General features: G+C 41.9%; 1 protein-coding gene across 1 annotated transcript in view; it reads left to right on the top strand.

Annotated features, from left to right (window-relative positions):
• TBCA (tubulin folding cofactor A) overlaps positions 1-14,546 on the top strand; it is a 38,742-nt gene extending 24,196 nt beyond the window's left edge. The window contains exons 2-4 of the mRNA XM_039352814.1: positions 3,249-3,354; positions 11,273-11,359; positions 14,230-14,546. Of these exons, the coding sequence (XP_039208748.1) occupies positions 3,249-3,354; positions 11,273-11,359; positions 14,230-14,310 (274 nt within the window). The 3' untranslated portion in view covers positions 14,311-14,546. The remainder of the gene's footprint in view (positions 1-3,248; positions 3,355-11,272; positions 11,360-14,229) is intronic.
• The last annotated feature ends 1,180 nt before the right edge of the window (positions 14,547-15,726 follow it).

Below are 15,726 nucleotides of genomic sequence, written 5' to 3'. Positions count from 1 at the left end.
TTATATTTCATTTGTATACATTTCCCCTTGTAGCTGCTTAACCTTATAGATATGATTGAGGTAGTACAGGGACAAAACAAAAACCATCTACAACTCAGCTTTGTCACTCAGTATGCAAAATGTACATCATTGCTACAAATGCATTTCAGATATATTGGGAAGGAAAATTTAAACATAAAAAAATCTGGAGTTCACTTTTTGCCATTGTGAGATATTTAGGACTTATGAGACAATGTGATTAAGGTGATGAATTAGGATTGGAGAATTGCAGGTTCTAATACAGTTTGAGCCACAGATGAGTTTGGACTTGCATACAGCTTGACCTACCTCACAGGTGTGTTCTTGTAGGGAAAAAGAGGCGGAAACACCTAGAACATTTAAATGAAAGATGGGCTATAATTAAGAGAGAAAGAATGAATATTGAGACAGCAGGTGTAAAGGCACTGAAGCTTATTTTGGAGAAATGTTTTTTTTAGTAAAGGAACCAATATGCATATACCATCTAATAGCAAACTGTTTGAGCATAGAGTAATTATGAGTCATTATTTAAAATTCCATTGACAATGCTAAAACATCAGTACTGGAAAGTAAAGTTAAACATTGATGGTAAATACTGTTAAGCCATCAAGTGAGATTAAAGTTGCATTTTCACTAAGTGTTTGGTTTAGAAACCAGTAAAAATTGTTGCAAGTGAGATTAAAGTTGCATTTTCTCTAATGTTTGGCTTAGCAGCTAGTAGAACATTGTAGCTACTGTTATAATTATAACCATTTTTGATGCTCTTTGTATTGCCTCCTGTCCTCTATTTGCTTATAAAGCATTAATAGCAAACAGTATTTTATGCTGTTCAAAAATGCTGTTAATATGAACAATTTAATTTGCAACTCACAAACTTTTGCTGTGCTGACATGGTTATGCTATAAGTAATCCATGCATATCTGTGAGTTAATAAAAATGTAAAACTTAGCAGTTCTGCTGAGCATGCTTGCAACTAATCAAAATGCATGGAGTACCTCCTGGCCCATTGTGCCCTGGGTAGCCAGAAATTGGAATTAAAAAAAAAAAACACCCTTCCAAATAAATAAATTGATAGTAGAATATAAAGTTAGTTTCATAATAAATAAAACTGAATTTCACTAAATTAAAGCAGAGTTAATACACTAGTTCAGGGGTAGGCAACCTTGGCTCTGCTGGCTCAGGAATTCTGGGAGTTGAAGTCCATGAGTCATAAAAGAGCCAAGGTTGCCTACCCCTGAACTAGTTGATGAGCTAAGCAGATCTATGAATTAATTCCTGAACTTTCTAAATCTGGTACTGCTTTCTGGTTGTTTTATATGCATGGGCTTAGCAATTTATATGATAACAAAATTTATCCAGAATAAATTTATTTGGCATCAAAGCCAACACAGAGATAGAATTGCTTCCAAAGCTGTACAATTTGTGTTGTTTTTAGCAAAATATACTTTAAATATGCTTAAAAATATTAATTTAAATCAGATACGTGTACTTGCTTATTAATAAATTGTTAAAATAGAATCAAAGGATACTGTAGTATAGAAAAGGCTTTGTATCATAGTTCTTGAAGAAATCTATTTTAAAAGGCGGAAAGTAGTTCCATTTTATTTTTATTTATTTTTATGAGACTTACATACCGCTTTAAGTGCAAGCACTCTCTAAGCGGTGTACACCAGTAAGCAATGTATATATATATATTACATTGCCCCCAACAATCTGGGTCCTCATTTTACCTACCTCGGAAGGATGGAAGGCTGAGTCAACCTTGAGCCGGTAAGATTTGAACCGCTGACCTGCTGAACACAGTCAGCTAAAGTGGCCTGCAGTACTGCACTCTAACTGCTGCGCCACCTCGGTATTTATTCAAGTGTATAAGTTTAAGTATAAATGAGACAGAAGGTTCTTTCACCAACCAGACCCTAAGCTATTTTGGAACTGCAAAAATTAAACCAACACATTTTTTAAAAAATCAGGAAGGTTTTTTTCTATCAAGCATTCAGTGTAGATCTTCTCTTTTGACAATGGATGATTCATATTCTGAATCAGTAGCTTAGGTGCCATATTTTGCATTTCTGGATTTTCTTTAAGAACTGTTCTAAAAATAAATTTCAATTGCCTAGTCATTACATAATACATGGATAGCTGTTACCTGATTAGCTAGCTCAGGAATGGTTGCAGGTGACACTAAAAGTAATTGCTCTGCAGGATCCTTGCTGCCATCATCTGGGAAATCCAGGAGGATCTACATCAGATCAGAAAGCTTGTCCAGAATGTACATTTCTTCTTTCAAGGGAACCTATAACATGTTTCTAGAATACATTAAATCCCAACCGTTAAGTTTGATTTTATACTGACCACGAACCTTTTTGTTCATCTAATTTAATTTCAATTGACTTATCCTCATCCAGACATTCAAGAGAGTGCTCCATACTTTTTATTTTTGGAATGAGTATGGATTTTTTCAATGGGTTTTTTTCTGCCATTCAATTGAACCCAATTCTCAGAAACCACTTGGACAAGTCCCCGTTGGCAAGGTTTTTCAGAAGTGGTTTGCCATTGCCTGCTTCCTAGAGCTGAGAGAAAATGATTAGCCCAAGGTCACCTGGTTGCTTTTGTGCCTAAAACAGAACTAGAACTCATGATCTCCCAGTTTCTAATTTGATGTTTTAACCACTATTCTAAACTTACTGTCTTCAACAGTATATTGGATTTTTAATACTTTGCGATATGATATATAATCTACATTGACATTGGTATAAAAATAAAACTGAAACAATACTTATACTAATGTAATTCAGATTTAGATAACTTTTGTTCTGAACAACCAAAATACGAATTTTGATGTCTATTTAACATTTATAAGACCATCGAAGTCAAAGTGACTATGAATGATGTACATCAGAAACAAACAATAAACAAAGAAAATAACCAAACTGTTAAAAAGAAGTTGCTCTTACATTTGTCTGTGTGGTATTTTTAGCAACTTCAATAATTTGTCTGCTAGGTTGTTCATGAATTTTGTTTTTATTCTAATGGATGGATTCCTTATTTATTAAATGTACATCTAGTTGTTCTCCGGGACAGTCAGAATGCATAACTAATAATAATATATTTGAAAATAAGTAGTACCCTAGAGTAGCTGTAACATATGGACATTTTATGTATTGAAACTTTTCAGATAGGAAAATGTATGTGTATTGATAATTTAAACAAATTATACCTTTTGTGTGCAGCTTGGCAAAAGAAAAGGTTATGTATGAAAAAGAAGCAAAACAACAAGAAGAAAAGATTGAAAAGATGAAAGTTGAAGATGGTGAAAACTATGCAATTAAAAAGCAGGTAAAGTTCATGAGTACATCATGAGTTACATTTTCTCTCATTTGCTTACAACTCAGAATGTATATTTTGGCTTTGGATATAAACATTATAGCAAATACAGATGGCCACAGGATGTATCATTGTAAATAATTGCCACTGCCTTCCGTGCGGTCATATGACTACATGTCATGTGGATCAGCTGTACAACTGATAGTTGCATTCTGTGGTCATGTAACTGTGATTCATGATGTTTTTTGCCATTTTCCGGCAAAATGCCATTCAAATGAATGGGTCCACTTAATGACCACTTCCTAAAAGGATGAAGAATTATTTCCAGTCATATGGATGCCTCAACCTATGACTTTAATTTCAGAATTGAATTACACTTGAAGGTTGAGGACTTCCCGTGTTAAACTGCAATAATACTTTTCATTGACAAGCAGAAATATCTAGAAAGCAATACTCTGAACTGGGAGTTCAGAGTCAGAAAATGTTGCCTTTTCCCCAAATTCTTCGTAATGTGGGAACCAGTCTTCCTTGAATATACCATTTGTTGCTTCAATAGTTTTTGTACAATAAGGCATTATGTATTAACTAGACAACTGTGCTCCATTGGGTTGTCATTTCAAAGATATTTCCTTATCTAAACAAAGAAACAGAATGACCACGGGTGGGGGAAAAAGCAGTGAGAGCAAGACCAACCTCTGCCGGCTTCCCTATTGTATTTCCATGAGGGAAGCTGGCAGAGAGCATCAGAAATCTTCCTCCCTCCCTTGAGTTCCTGCCTTTACTAGGGTTGTAGTAAGCTTGCAGAGAGAAAGTCACAAGGAAGCCAGCAAGAAGTCGCAGCTCCAAAACTAGCAAGCAGGTAGGGGCTGCTGCTGGATGGGCAAGGGAGCAAAGGGGTGCGCTGGGGGGGCAGCATTTGTATAGGGGAGGTGTAAGATGGGCTACATGGGTTGGGAAGGATGTGTGGAAGTGGAAGAGATGCTACCTGAATAGCTAGGACATGCAGAGGGGTGTGTGCAGGTAGGGAAGGGTGTCTGGGTGTGTCTTGTGAATATGTGAGACATGCCATGTAGGTCAGGAACATTGCAAGGGGAAAGGAAGGGTGAGCAAGAAGTGCCATGTGGTCAGGGAAGACCTCGGGGGGGGGAGTCAGGAAGAGTGCATGGTAGTGCCCAAGAGGTGCCGTGTGGGTTGGGGAAAGCACATGGAGTGTGTTGATTAAGGGAGACCGTGGGGATGCCCCAAAAGTGCCACGTAAGTTAGGGAAGGGATGCAGAGGGACAGCAGGATTTGAGGGACGGGGACAGCATGAGTCAGGAAAGATCTGCTGGGGTTCCTTCTTCCTTGTCCCCCCCCCCTTTCTCCAGCACAGGAGATGAAGAATCCACCAATGGGTTTTCTCTGTCTGCCTGCTCTGGAGACCAAGTTAGCCAAACTTGACACATCCCCTGTTGCTAGGAGATCCAGTTTTGACTTGGTCTCAAGCTCTTGAAGACGTGTCAGGTTTGGTTCTCAGGTATTAGACCATAATAGCAGGTTAGAGATCCATTTGTGAATTCTCCTTGCCTCAATAACCTCCACACCATTCAGGTCAGTAGAGACAACCTGGGAATTTTCCCCCAGCTGTCCCCCTGCAGCACTGGGATCAGTGTTACCTCAAATCGACTGATTTGAGGCTTGAGGGGTAGGGGTGGGGGCAGCTGCAGCTTCCCTGTTTCTCTCTCCCCAGGGCTCTGGGGAAACTCCCCTCATACATCCTTCCCTTGTTAGGATAGTACTGCCGTAGCAACTTCAGAAACTTGCTTTCTGAGGCCTCCGGAGTTCGTTTCGATAGTTGCTGTTGTGGGCGCCATTTTGGTTGCCGCCAAAGGCAACAAACTTAAATTGATAAAGAAGCCGTTCCCCTACTAATTGGAGACAGCTCACGTCAGCCACGCAGCTCCTGGCGCTGCAGCTACGATCCCCTCAGCCACTGTGAACTTGTCTTCGAGGTCCCTGGAGACCGTCCGTAATGGCCAAGGGCCATGGCCGCCATTTTGGTTGCCGCCAAAGGCAATGAAAATTCAAACAGAATTCCCTTGGCCTCTAGTTCATCCGTTAGGATAAATGGCTTAGTCACTCTACCTTCAGAACTAGGCCTTCCACTTACACTGCGCAGCCCTGAATATACAAACAATTACGCAACTCCCCGTGGCCACCATTTTGGATGCGCCACGCTGACTTTTTTTTTAAAGGCCTCATAAGCGCCTTGCTCTAGTAGCTGCAGGCGCCGGTAATTCTGTAGCTTTAGGCTGGAGTTGAGGGGTGCTCGGTCCTTCTCAGCCTACTGATACCGGCCACGCCCCAATTTAATGAGACTGCCATTTTGATCCACAGCTGCCATTTTGTGCTAGGGAGTGAACCTCCTTTCACCAGTTCCTTTGTCAGGCCTTCCTTTCAGGCCCTCTGCGCCCTTCATTGGGTCTTCTGGTGCACCTTGACTGATCACCTAAGACCTCCGGGCGGAACCCATAGCGGGTCCCAACCGTGCCTTCGACCTTGCCCTCACAGCCGTGACCTAAGCCCATAGAGACTTATTACCTGGTAGGTGGTCAGGGGAGCAGTCCACGTTACTTGCTCCAATTACTCTTCCCACCAAATGCTTGCCTGCCAGATCTTCCCCTTCAGGTTCCCTGAGATAGCTCAACCCAGGATGGAGGATTCAGCGGTACCTCATCCCATGAGCACCGCCTCCCTGTCCTCAAGTTACAGCCAGCACAAAACCTCCAAACAGAAGGCAGCAGGGACGCTCAAGAACAAGGCTAAGGCCACCCTGAAAAAGCATTCCAAGTTGGCAGAGAAGCAAGCCAGCCACAGGCACCAGGCTCTGGAGAGGGAGTTCTCCAGAGCGCAGGGGCAGGCCAGAACAGAGGTGGATCATTTGGCGGCCCTGGATTTTTACCTCCCTCTAGGTCCCTCGACCTCGGCTCAGACGTGTAGTCCTTGGCGGACACCTCCACCACACATTGTTCCCCTCCAGCGACAGCTCAGAACACAGCTGCCAGCCTGCCCACAGTTTGAGGACAGGAATCCTCGCACTTGGTCCCTGAGGCCACCTTCACCCCAACGTCGGCTGGACTCAGGGAGCCAGAACTCGGAGACATTTTCTCCAATGGCCACCTTGAGGTCCTGCTCTCTAAGGTTGTAGACCGGGCACTCGCGGCACGGTCTTATCAACTGCCCGGACAGGAGGCTTCTACCTCTGTTATTCCTCCTTATGTACCTTCAGCAGGGATTCCCCTATATCAGGAACCCACGTCTCCCGCCCATTCCTCAATTAGTGGCTACTTGTCCCTGACGGGAGGTGATCAGCCAGATTTCAACTTGTTAGAGGAGGAAGAGCTTCCCCCTGACCCCTCCCCGTCAGGAGACCTTTTCAATCCGGCCTTATTTCTTCCCTTGCTTCGCAAAGTGACTACGACGGCCAACATAGGGTCCGATCAGGGTCCGATCAGTTCCCTCAGTTTCTTCGAAACCGTGGCAGCCCAGCATCATGTTCCCTGTCCTTCTATTTTTCTTAAACGGGTTAAGACGCAATGGGTTTCCCCATCATCTTTCCCCTCCATACGTGCAACAGACAAAAAGATATTTAGCACTTCTACAGACCTAACTGAGGCCCTGGAGGTACCAAAGGTGGATGAAGCCTGGACCCCTCTCGTATCCCAGACTGCGGTTTCCGGGAACATGGCTGAGGCGCTCAAAGCAGAGGATAGAAAATGGGACTTAGCCTTCCAAAAGACCCATCAATCGACCGCATGGGCAATTAAAACGGCCACTTACGCATCCTTCTTTGTCCAAACCACCCTCCTATGGCTTCATCGGCTTCAGGCCACACTCCCTTCCGAGGACATTCGGACCCATCAGGACCTAAGCAAAATAGTTGCGGCAACGGAGTATGCGTCGGATGCAACTCTACAGTCAGCCAACTTTGCTTCCAGGTCCTTAGCCTCCAACGTTACCGCTAGGAGGATGCTACGGCTTAAGCACTGGCAGGCTGACACCAAGGCCAAATGGCATCTCGCAACCGCCCCCTACCAAGGCAACCACCTCTTTGGGGAGGCCCTGAATCCGTACCTTATGGAAAACAAGCGGAAGGTCATGGCTCATCTCACCAAACGGTCCAACAAGCATGCCACTCCTTATCCCTGCAGGCAGTCCTTTTGGCCTGCTTCGGCCTCAGCAGCCACCCTCCCGTCCTTTCATGCCCAGACAAGACTGCCCATATGACCGTCCATATGACAGTGCAGGCTTTCGGCCCAGACTGCAGAATCAAAACAAACGGCCATTTTGAGGGACAGGACGTCCCTTCAGGAGGTCCAAGTGACTCTCATGTCACCCTCCCCATAGGGGGCAGGCTGGCCCATTTCTTCCATCAGTGGGAGATTACCCACGGACAGCTGGATATTACAGACTGTCCAATACGGTCTGTCCCTCGAGTTTCTGTCCAGTCTCCCGGGTCATTTCATCACCTGCCCCACATCTCGGGATCCAATCAAGCGGGGGCTTATGCAGGAGGCCATTCATCATCTTTTGGAAATACAGGCCATAGAACCGGTACCGCCAGATCACAAGGGAAGGGGATTCTACTCTTTCCTCTTTGTGGTTCCCAAGACCTCGGGAGGATGGAGTGCAATTCTAGACCTCAAGGGTCTGAATTATTACATCGCATACAAAAAATTCAAGATGCAATCACTCCAGTCCATCCTGGGAGGCATCAGACAGGGAGACTTCCTGGTGTCAGTAGACCTCATGGGAGTGTATCTCCACATCCCCATCCTTCCAGATCACCCACGATTCCTCAGGTTCTGTTACAGGGGCCATCACTTCCAATACAGGGCCCTCCCGTTCGGCCTTTCCTCGGCACCCAGAGTGTTCACTAAGATCCTGGCTGTGCTGGCTGCCCATCTATGGAAGGTACTGGTACGCGTCCAGTGCTGCCCGGACGACATCTTGATCCAAGCGTCGTCCTTCCAGGTGGCCCAGTCAGACCTGGACCCAACAGCACGGGTTCTCGGTGAACTTCCGGAAGAGCCAGACGATTCCCTCATCCAGACCTCTGCACTTGGGAGCCATCGTAGACACCACAAACTGTATGATCTGTCTTTCCCAGGAGCGGTTGGACAGCATCAGGGACCTAGCTCGCCAAATGTACAAAGACCGCAACGTCCCACTGGTCTTGCTATCTCAACTACTAGGGAAAATGGTCTCCTGCATAGCCATAGTTCCCTGGGCCAGATTCCACTTGTGGGAGCTCCAATAGTTCCTTCTACCGTTCCACCGGTTGAACGCCAGCGCATCCAGCCAGCAGGTGAAGCTCCTGGTCCAAACCCTGAGGTCTCTTCGCTGGTGGTTCTCACAGGCGGTTACCAAGGGGTCACCTTTCAAGGAGCCTGACCGCCTCACTATCACGACAGATGCCAGCCTGTTCGGCTGGGGAGCCCACCTACATTTTCATTTTGCGCAGGCCCGTTGGTCCCACGCAGACTTGAGACACAACATCAACTGGCTGGAACTCAGGACCATTCACTTAGTTCTTTGCCACTTCCACTACCGGATCAGAGGCCGTCACATATTGGTCCTTACGGACAACGTGGCGTCCAAGGCCCATATGAACTGGCAGGGGGGCACCAGGTCCAGGTCCCTCATGTCCGAGGCCCGGTTGCAGGGATCCTGGCAGAGTCCAACCTGGCCTCCCACAGGGCCGAGCACATCTCGGGGGAGAAGAACCGGCAGGCAGACTTTCTGAGTCGCTCTACGATAGATCCCTCGGAATCTTTTCTCCGAGATATCCCAAAGGTTTGGCCAACCGGTCATCGACCTGTTTGCATCATCAAGCAATGCACAACTCCCCAGGTATTTCTCCCGCTATTACTTCCCAGGGGCGGAGGGGACGGATGCCCTGCGGACTCCGTGGTCGGAGGGCCTTCTTTACGCCTCCCCCCCACTCATCCCGGCGACCATCCACAAACTGCTGCAGGAGCAGGCGGAAGTGATCCTCGTGGCCCCGTACTGGCCACGGAGACCCTGGTTTGCCGACCTAATGAATCTCCCATTTTCCCCTGTGGAAGATTCCCCTTGCATTGCATGTCCTTACACCAGGGGGTCCTCCATCACCCGGACCCTCAGTGGTTACAGTTAGCTTGAGTGCAGGATCATGACTCAAGAGTTGTTCTTGCCACGGGCAATCACTATGATTCAGGCCTCTCGTAGGTCGGCAACCAATCGCATTTATGATTCCACTTGGAAGAATTTTTGCCATTGGTGCGGAATGCGGCAACTGGATATTTACAAATTGACTATTCTTCAGATTGTAGACTACCTTCTCGACGGTCTGGACAGAGGCCTGACCTGCGACCATTCGTAGGCAGGTGGCGGCTCTATCAACATTGCTCACTTGCACGAATTCAGTCCCCCTAGTTTACCATCCTAGGATACGCGCCTTCATCAAGGGCGTATGCAACACTAGGCCTCCCGTGGTGCACAGGTATCCCTCTTAGCTGCCTCGTGTGCTTCGCGCACTCACGAAACCGCCCTTTGAGCCCATTACTACTATACAGTTACGGGCCTTATCTCACACGGTCGCATTCCTGGTTGCCATCATGTCAGCCAGACGTAGTTCCGAGCTGGCTGCTCTCTCGATCAGGAACAATCTTTGTATCTTCCACCAGGACCAGGTGGTCCTTTGGTTGGATCCCACCTTCGTGCCCAATGTCAACTCACTCTTCCATAGGGCACAGGAAGTCATCTTGCCTAATTTTGGCCCCAATCCTTCCCATGACTGGACGTCCGCAGGGCTCTGCGGCGTTACATCAAGCGCATGGCACCTTTCTGCAGGTTGAGACCCTCTTTATTTTCTTCCTCCCAGCTTCCCTGGGGCAGAAGGTGTCCGTTTCCACCATAGGCAATTAAGAAATTATTATTATCAATAATGCTCTATAGGAAGGGAAAAACAACAATGCAAATTCCAAGTTAGAATTTCTATAATTGGAATATATCATTGGATATTCCTTTAGTGCACTCTGAACTTTGCAAAAAGTGAAATATGTTATGCTGCCTATATGCCAACTTTATCTAGGAATTTTTTCACAATTATATATAGTCGTATATACTGAACCCTGTTTATAGTTCTATAAATTACTATTGCTGTTGGAATCCTCAAGCTTAATATATTTGCTAATTAATTTTCATTTCTAGCCACGTTATAGACAGATCTGTTTTACACATCTTTTCAGCTCATGAATTTGAGAGCTGAAAATACTCCATTAAAAAAAAAGGATGGTATTATGGACAATTACAACATTGTCTTCTGGAGATGTATACAAGATGTTCAAATGCACTGGAGTGCCAGATCAGTAATTTCTCACAAAAAGCATGGTGAGAATAATCTTTCTCCTAAAACAAAATCCAAGGATGAGTAATAACTTTTTTATGCATGATAAGCATCAAAAATATGAGCCTGCTGGTCTTTGCTTTTCATTTTTCTTTACCTTTTTCTCAGTCAGAACCTCCTGCAGTGAGCATCCAATGTGATCAATAACTCAATAACTTTTTTCATGCAGTAATTATCTCTGTGCGGTATTATCTGAACACTGTTTTTATTTATTACCCAAAAGATGTAGGAGATATTTATATAACCAGCTGATCCCATTTTGGACCAAGCTGTTTCTAACCACAGGGGAAATAGTTTATATCAAATAGTATTTTAAATAACTATTTCATAGAAAGCTTTCTAATAGTTTTTTCTTGAAAGTAGAAGTAATATTAAATACGCTTTCTTTAATAAAATAATTTATGTGTACGAATATATACATCAATGTGGCATCTGATTTTAAGCAGCTAATATCAAAATGGAAAGTTATCTCTTATTTGAAGAACTACTTTCATTTTTTAGACTGAGATCTTGCAAGAATCTCGAATGATGATTCCTGATTGCCAACGCCGACTAGAAGCTGCACATTCTGACCTTGTTCAACTATTAGTAAGTATGGAAGAAGAATTTTTCTATAGGACTGGCAGCTGAACTTAGATTAGTTTATATATCTTCTGTTTTGATATATCACCAAACTGTTAATGTGCATATCTCATTATTGCCAGCTCTTCAGAAAAGATGCCCAAATTAGTCTTCCTCTCCCGAAAAAACTTCCCTCTGATTTTCAGTGACTTAAGAATTTCCATTACAATCAATTAATGCTTGATGCCAAATTTTAATCAGATAATGTTTAAATTGAAATAGGGTTGATATAAAATGTGTGAAATGCAGTGTCAAAGTTGGCTTAAGGTAAGCAGGTTGATATTCTAAGCTTGAAGATGGTGTGAAGATGTGGTTGGAGAGAAAATTATATATGGGATTTGGATAAAAGAGAAACAAAAGCATAATCAGTCACTGAGCGTAATTCCTCTACCATTCTTAAATGTGAGCTTCAGACAACCCTGTATTTAAGTTAGTCTTTAAAAGAAATATCAACTTAAATATTTGCAGTATCAATTCTTTTGATACTGCCATAGGCCTACTTTTCAGAATGACTGCTCTAAGGTGTTGGAAGCTACTCCAAACCATTAATAAATACAGAGCCTGATTCTTACGTTTTCCCCTTCAACTCTATTTCTGAGTTGTCAGCTAAAGGAAAATTTCTAACCCAGCATTCACTGTTTATTAGAAGTTGTCATAGTTTTAAGAAACATTTCTTTAACTGTGGCCCATAGGACCATCATTTCTAGAAACTCTTTTCTGTATCTCTATATTCTCTTTAAACTTGGCAACTTCTTTCTTTTCCTTTCTTCAATCAGAGCAAAAAATCTATATTTTGGGGGCATAAGTAACAACAGAAAATAATTTATAAATAAGAACTTAAATTTATTGCAGGAATTAGTCTTTTTTGGATTAGTATATTATTTGCTCTCTTAAAGTATTTTTCTCATATTATTTTTTATGCATGATACCAAATGAGCTCCATGGTAGCTTAGCCATATGAAAGCACAAATATATGGTATTTATCTAATATTTAATACAGTGTAACTATTGTGGCCTTTGTGATTTGTTATATTAATATTTTTATATAGATTACTCAAAGGCTTAAAATATCATTTAAAGCACCAGTCACAAAATATAAGTATTTACAAACAAAACAGAATTAATAGATCATTGGCTGAAACTGAATACAAGTTAATAAAAATACAAGATCCTTATTGGTAACAGCAAAGGTATATCTTGTTTAGCATCCTGTTTTGACAGTAGACAATCAGATGTTGCCAAGCCTGGAGACAACACAATCAAGTCCACGCATGTTCAGTCCCTTATTTGCTTTCAGCTAATGGGCAGAATCTTGTCAAATGAAAGCTATAACCTTCTAACCTATAGATATATCCTGAAAGATTCTACGGTGAGGCTATCCTGAACCTCTTTTCCTATTGTCTATGGAGATTCTCAGTCATCCAGGTCATAGTTATCCCAAAGGTGCTTTTTTCTGCAAGGAAACTGGACTTTGTTTTTTTTTAAAGACATTTCGCTTGTCATCCAAGAAGCTTCTTGGATGAAAAATGAAATGTATTCACAGAAAAACAAGAAAGTTCATGAAAAAACCACCTTTGGGACTCTTCTTCTATCCTCCGTCCAGTTTGGGATTGTGTAGTCTTTTAATCCAGGCCTCTCTCTGGTAAATACCCCCAGTGCTTCTTCAGATGTACATTCCATCATGAATGTCTTTGGGAAGCCTTCATGTAGGACATAAATGTATTGCTTTCTCCTGCTGCTTTTTCCCCAAAATTGATGTTCATAAATATGTTGGTTATTGTCCAAGAGATACTGTCATCACAGCTAATGTAGTCATTAATGTTATCTAATCTTGATGGGGTGTATTGGATTGATTGTCATTATCTTGTTGGTACAAAATGCAACAGCCCGCATGGTTTTGTCCAGACCTCGATGTGCACATGTGACACCTCTCCTGCAGGAGCTGCATTGGTTGCCATTTGCTTCCAAGTGCAATTCAAGTTGTCGGTTGTCATCTTTAAAGCCCTTCACAGCTTGGGACCAGGTTATCTGAGGGACCATCTCTTGCCTGTCATATCTACCAATCCAGTAGAGCATGGAGGCAAGGAATGTTGCAGGTCCCATCCCCTAAGGAGATGCATCTGGTAGGACCCAGAATAAGGGCCTTCTCCGTGGTGGCGCTCTCTCTCTCTCTCTCTCTCTCTCTCTCTCTCTCTCTCTCTCTCTCTCTCTCTCTCTGGAACATCATCCCCTCAGAGATTAGACTGGCCTCCACTTTAGCACTCTTCTGGAAGGCTCTGAAGACCTCTATCTGCCAATGGGTGTGGGGAACCCAGAGCCCAGCAAATGGCTAGTTTAATGTGTGTTGTGGCTAGGGTGGGGGGGTGGAGAGTTATTACATTATTTTATTTTTCTTGTTATTTTTTTTTTTTAGGGTGTTTTTCTATTGATGTAAGCCGCCTTCAGTTGCCATGTGTGAGCAGGCAGCAATACAAATTTTCTAAACAAAATAAAAATAAATCTTGTGGCAATTTTAAATTCCACAATTTATACAGTGCATGAAAAAGCATTTCATTTTTGTCTTCTTATATTTGGATTTAAATCACCAGATGATAAGTCTCACCAATTTAAAGATGGACTGTTGTGGAACACCATCTGAAACACCAGACAGTACTGTTTTAAATTAACTATAACAAGGTCCACAATTCTTGTCCTAGCCAAATAACTCTATGATCTCATTGTTTATTATTCCTAATGCCACTGATACCAACAACAACAATTTAAGCATTATAGGATGTTGTTTCTAAATGTTGGAGGCATAGTTTTGAAAATATTTAGAAGTTTGTATTTACTTTCAGGAAAATGAAAAAGAGCTGGAAGAATCTGATGAATATAAAGATGCACAATCAGTACTGGAATCGATAAAGTTAGAGGCCTAGACTGATTTTTCACTACTTAATGGATATTCTTCAATGTTGGGTCCATTGCTACTTTTTAAAGTTTGGTCATTGCTGTATATTTGTTCTAGTAGTAATAAGAATGACAGTGAACTAAAATTGTATTTTATGCCATTACAAATTATTTAGCCCTTTTTATTTAATTTTTTGGGAAAAGCATTTTATTGAAAGTTGTATAATCATATGAGGTAAAAATAAAAACTAAAAGCAAAACAAAAGAGCATTTTTCTAATTATTTTTAGCACAAATAATATATCCAGGATTGAATCGGGTATCAACTGCATTCTCTGCCCCAAATAATGAGTACTGTTTCTGGTTCTCATTTGCACATAATTTTCAGGAATTTACTAATATCCAGAATCCAAGGTTTTTATCCATTGAAGACAATGATGAGCAACATGCTTCAGTAGCTTTCCCTCAATGTAGCTGGTAACAAGAAATAGAAAGATTGATTCAAAACATGAGTGAGGGGAGGTTAACATTTCTTCTCAGCAATTATTGCAGTTGTGAAAATATGTGTGCTTGCATGTATTGGACCTATATACTGCTGTTCTGTACATTGGAGCAGCCTCCAAAGGATTTCACAACCAATTCAGATGTCTTCTTGTGCCACATCAAGCAACATGCTCATTTTTTTCCAATGGCTGTAGAGATTTATATTCCAGCAGAAGGTTAAAATTGTTTTTTCTGCAAAATTCTGATATCCAGAATTTAAATGTTGTATATTCAAATCTCTTAAAACTGAGAATTATATTAATATAAATTTATCAATTGCCATTCTCCAAAGTGTCCCAAATAACTTCCAACACCTTTTATATCATCTTAACACCTGTTTCAGACAAAGCCTTTTACATTGATTTCTTTGTTGGTTAGAATCCTGCATTATTGGCGTCCTAGCTCATTTATAACTAGGTTATAAAGGTTTCCCTTCCTGCACATATTAGTATTAAGTACAATCGTTTTTTTTCAGGAAGCTGTCATGCCTTGAATAACATCAGCAGAGGATGTGAATATTCTGGATAACATAATACTCAATATAGCTGTTATGGTCTCAAAGTATGCTGAACAGTATTGCTTTCCTACAATATTAGATTGAAAAACTAAAATTGGAGAATATATCCCAATGACAAAATTGACATTATATTACTATAGAAATTTAACTAATCAAGTAGAAATGGTTCCCTTTTTTACAGTATATCAAAGAGAAAGATTTAGATAAGGAATATGCTTCTCAGGACTCAACAACAATTACTAGTGATTGATGCAAAGTTCAAATATGGTTAGTGGATAGGTATACAAATGGGAGGGAAAGGAAGGATATATCAATAAAACATAATTTTATGTTGTTTTACTATGTGTTTTTAATTCAAATGTAATCATTGATTCTCTTTTTTTAAA

The sequence above is a fragment of the Crotalus tigris genome, unplaced genomic scaffold (genome assembly GCF_016545835.1).
Source record: "Crotalus tigris isolate CLP2741 ecotype Arizona unplaced genomic scaffold, ASM1654583v1 scf7180000018484.1034840, whole genome shotgun sequence".
Classification (NCBI taxonomy): Eukaryota; Metazoa; Chordata; class Lepidosauria; order Squamata; family Viperidae; genus Crotalus; species Crotalus tigris.
Note: the sequence above shows the minus strand (reverse complement) of the source record. Positions and strands in the feature narration are given on the sequence as shown.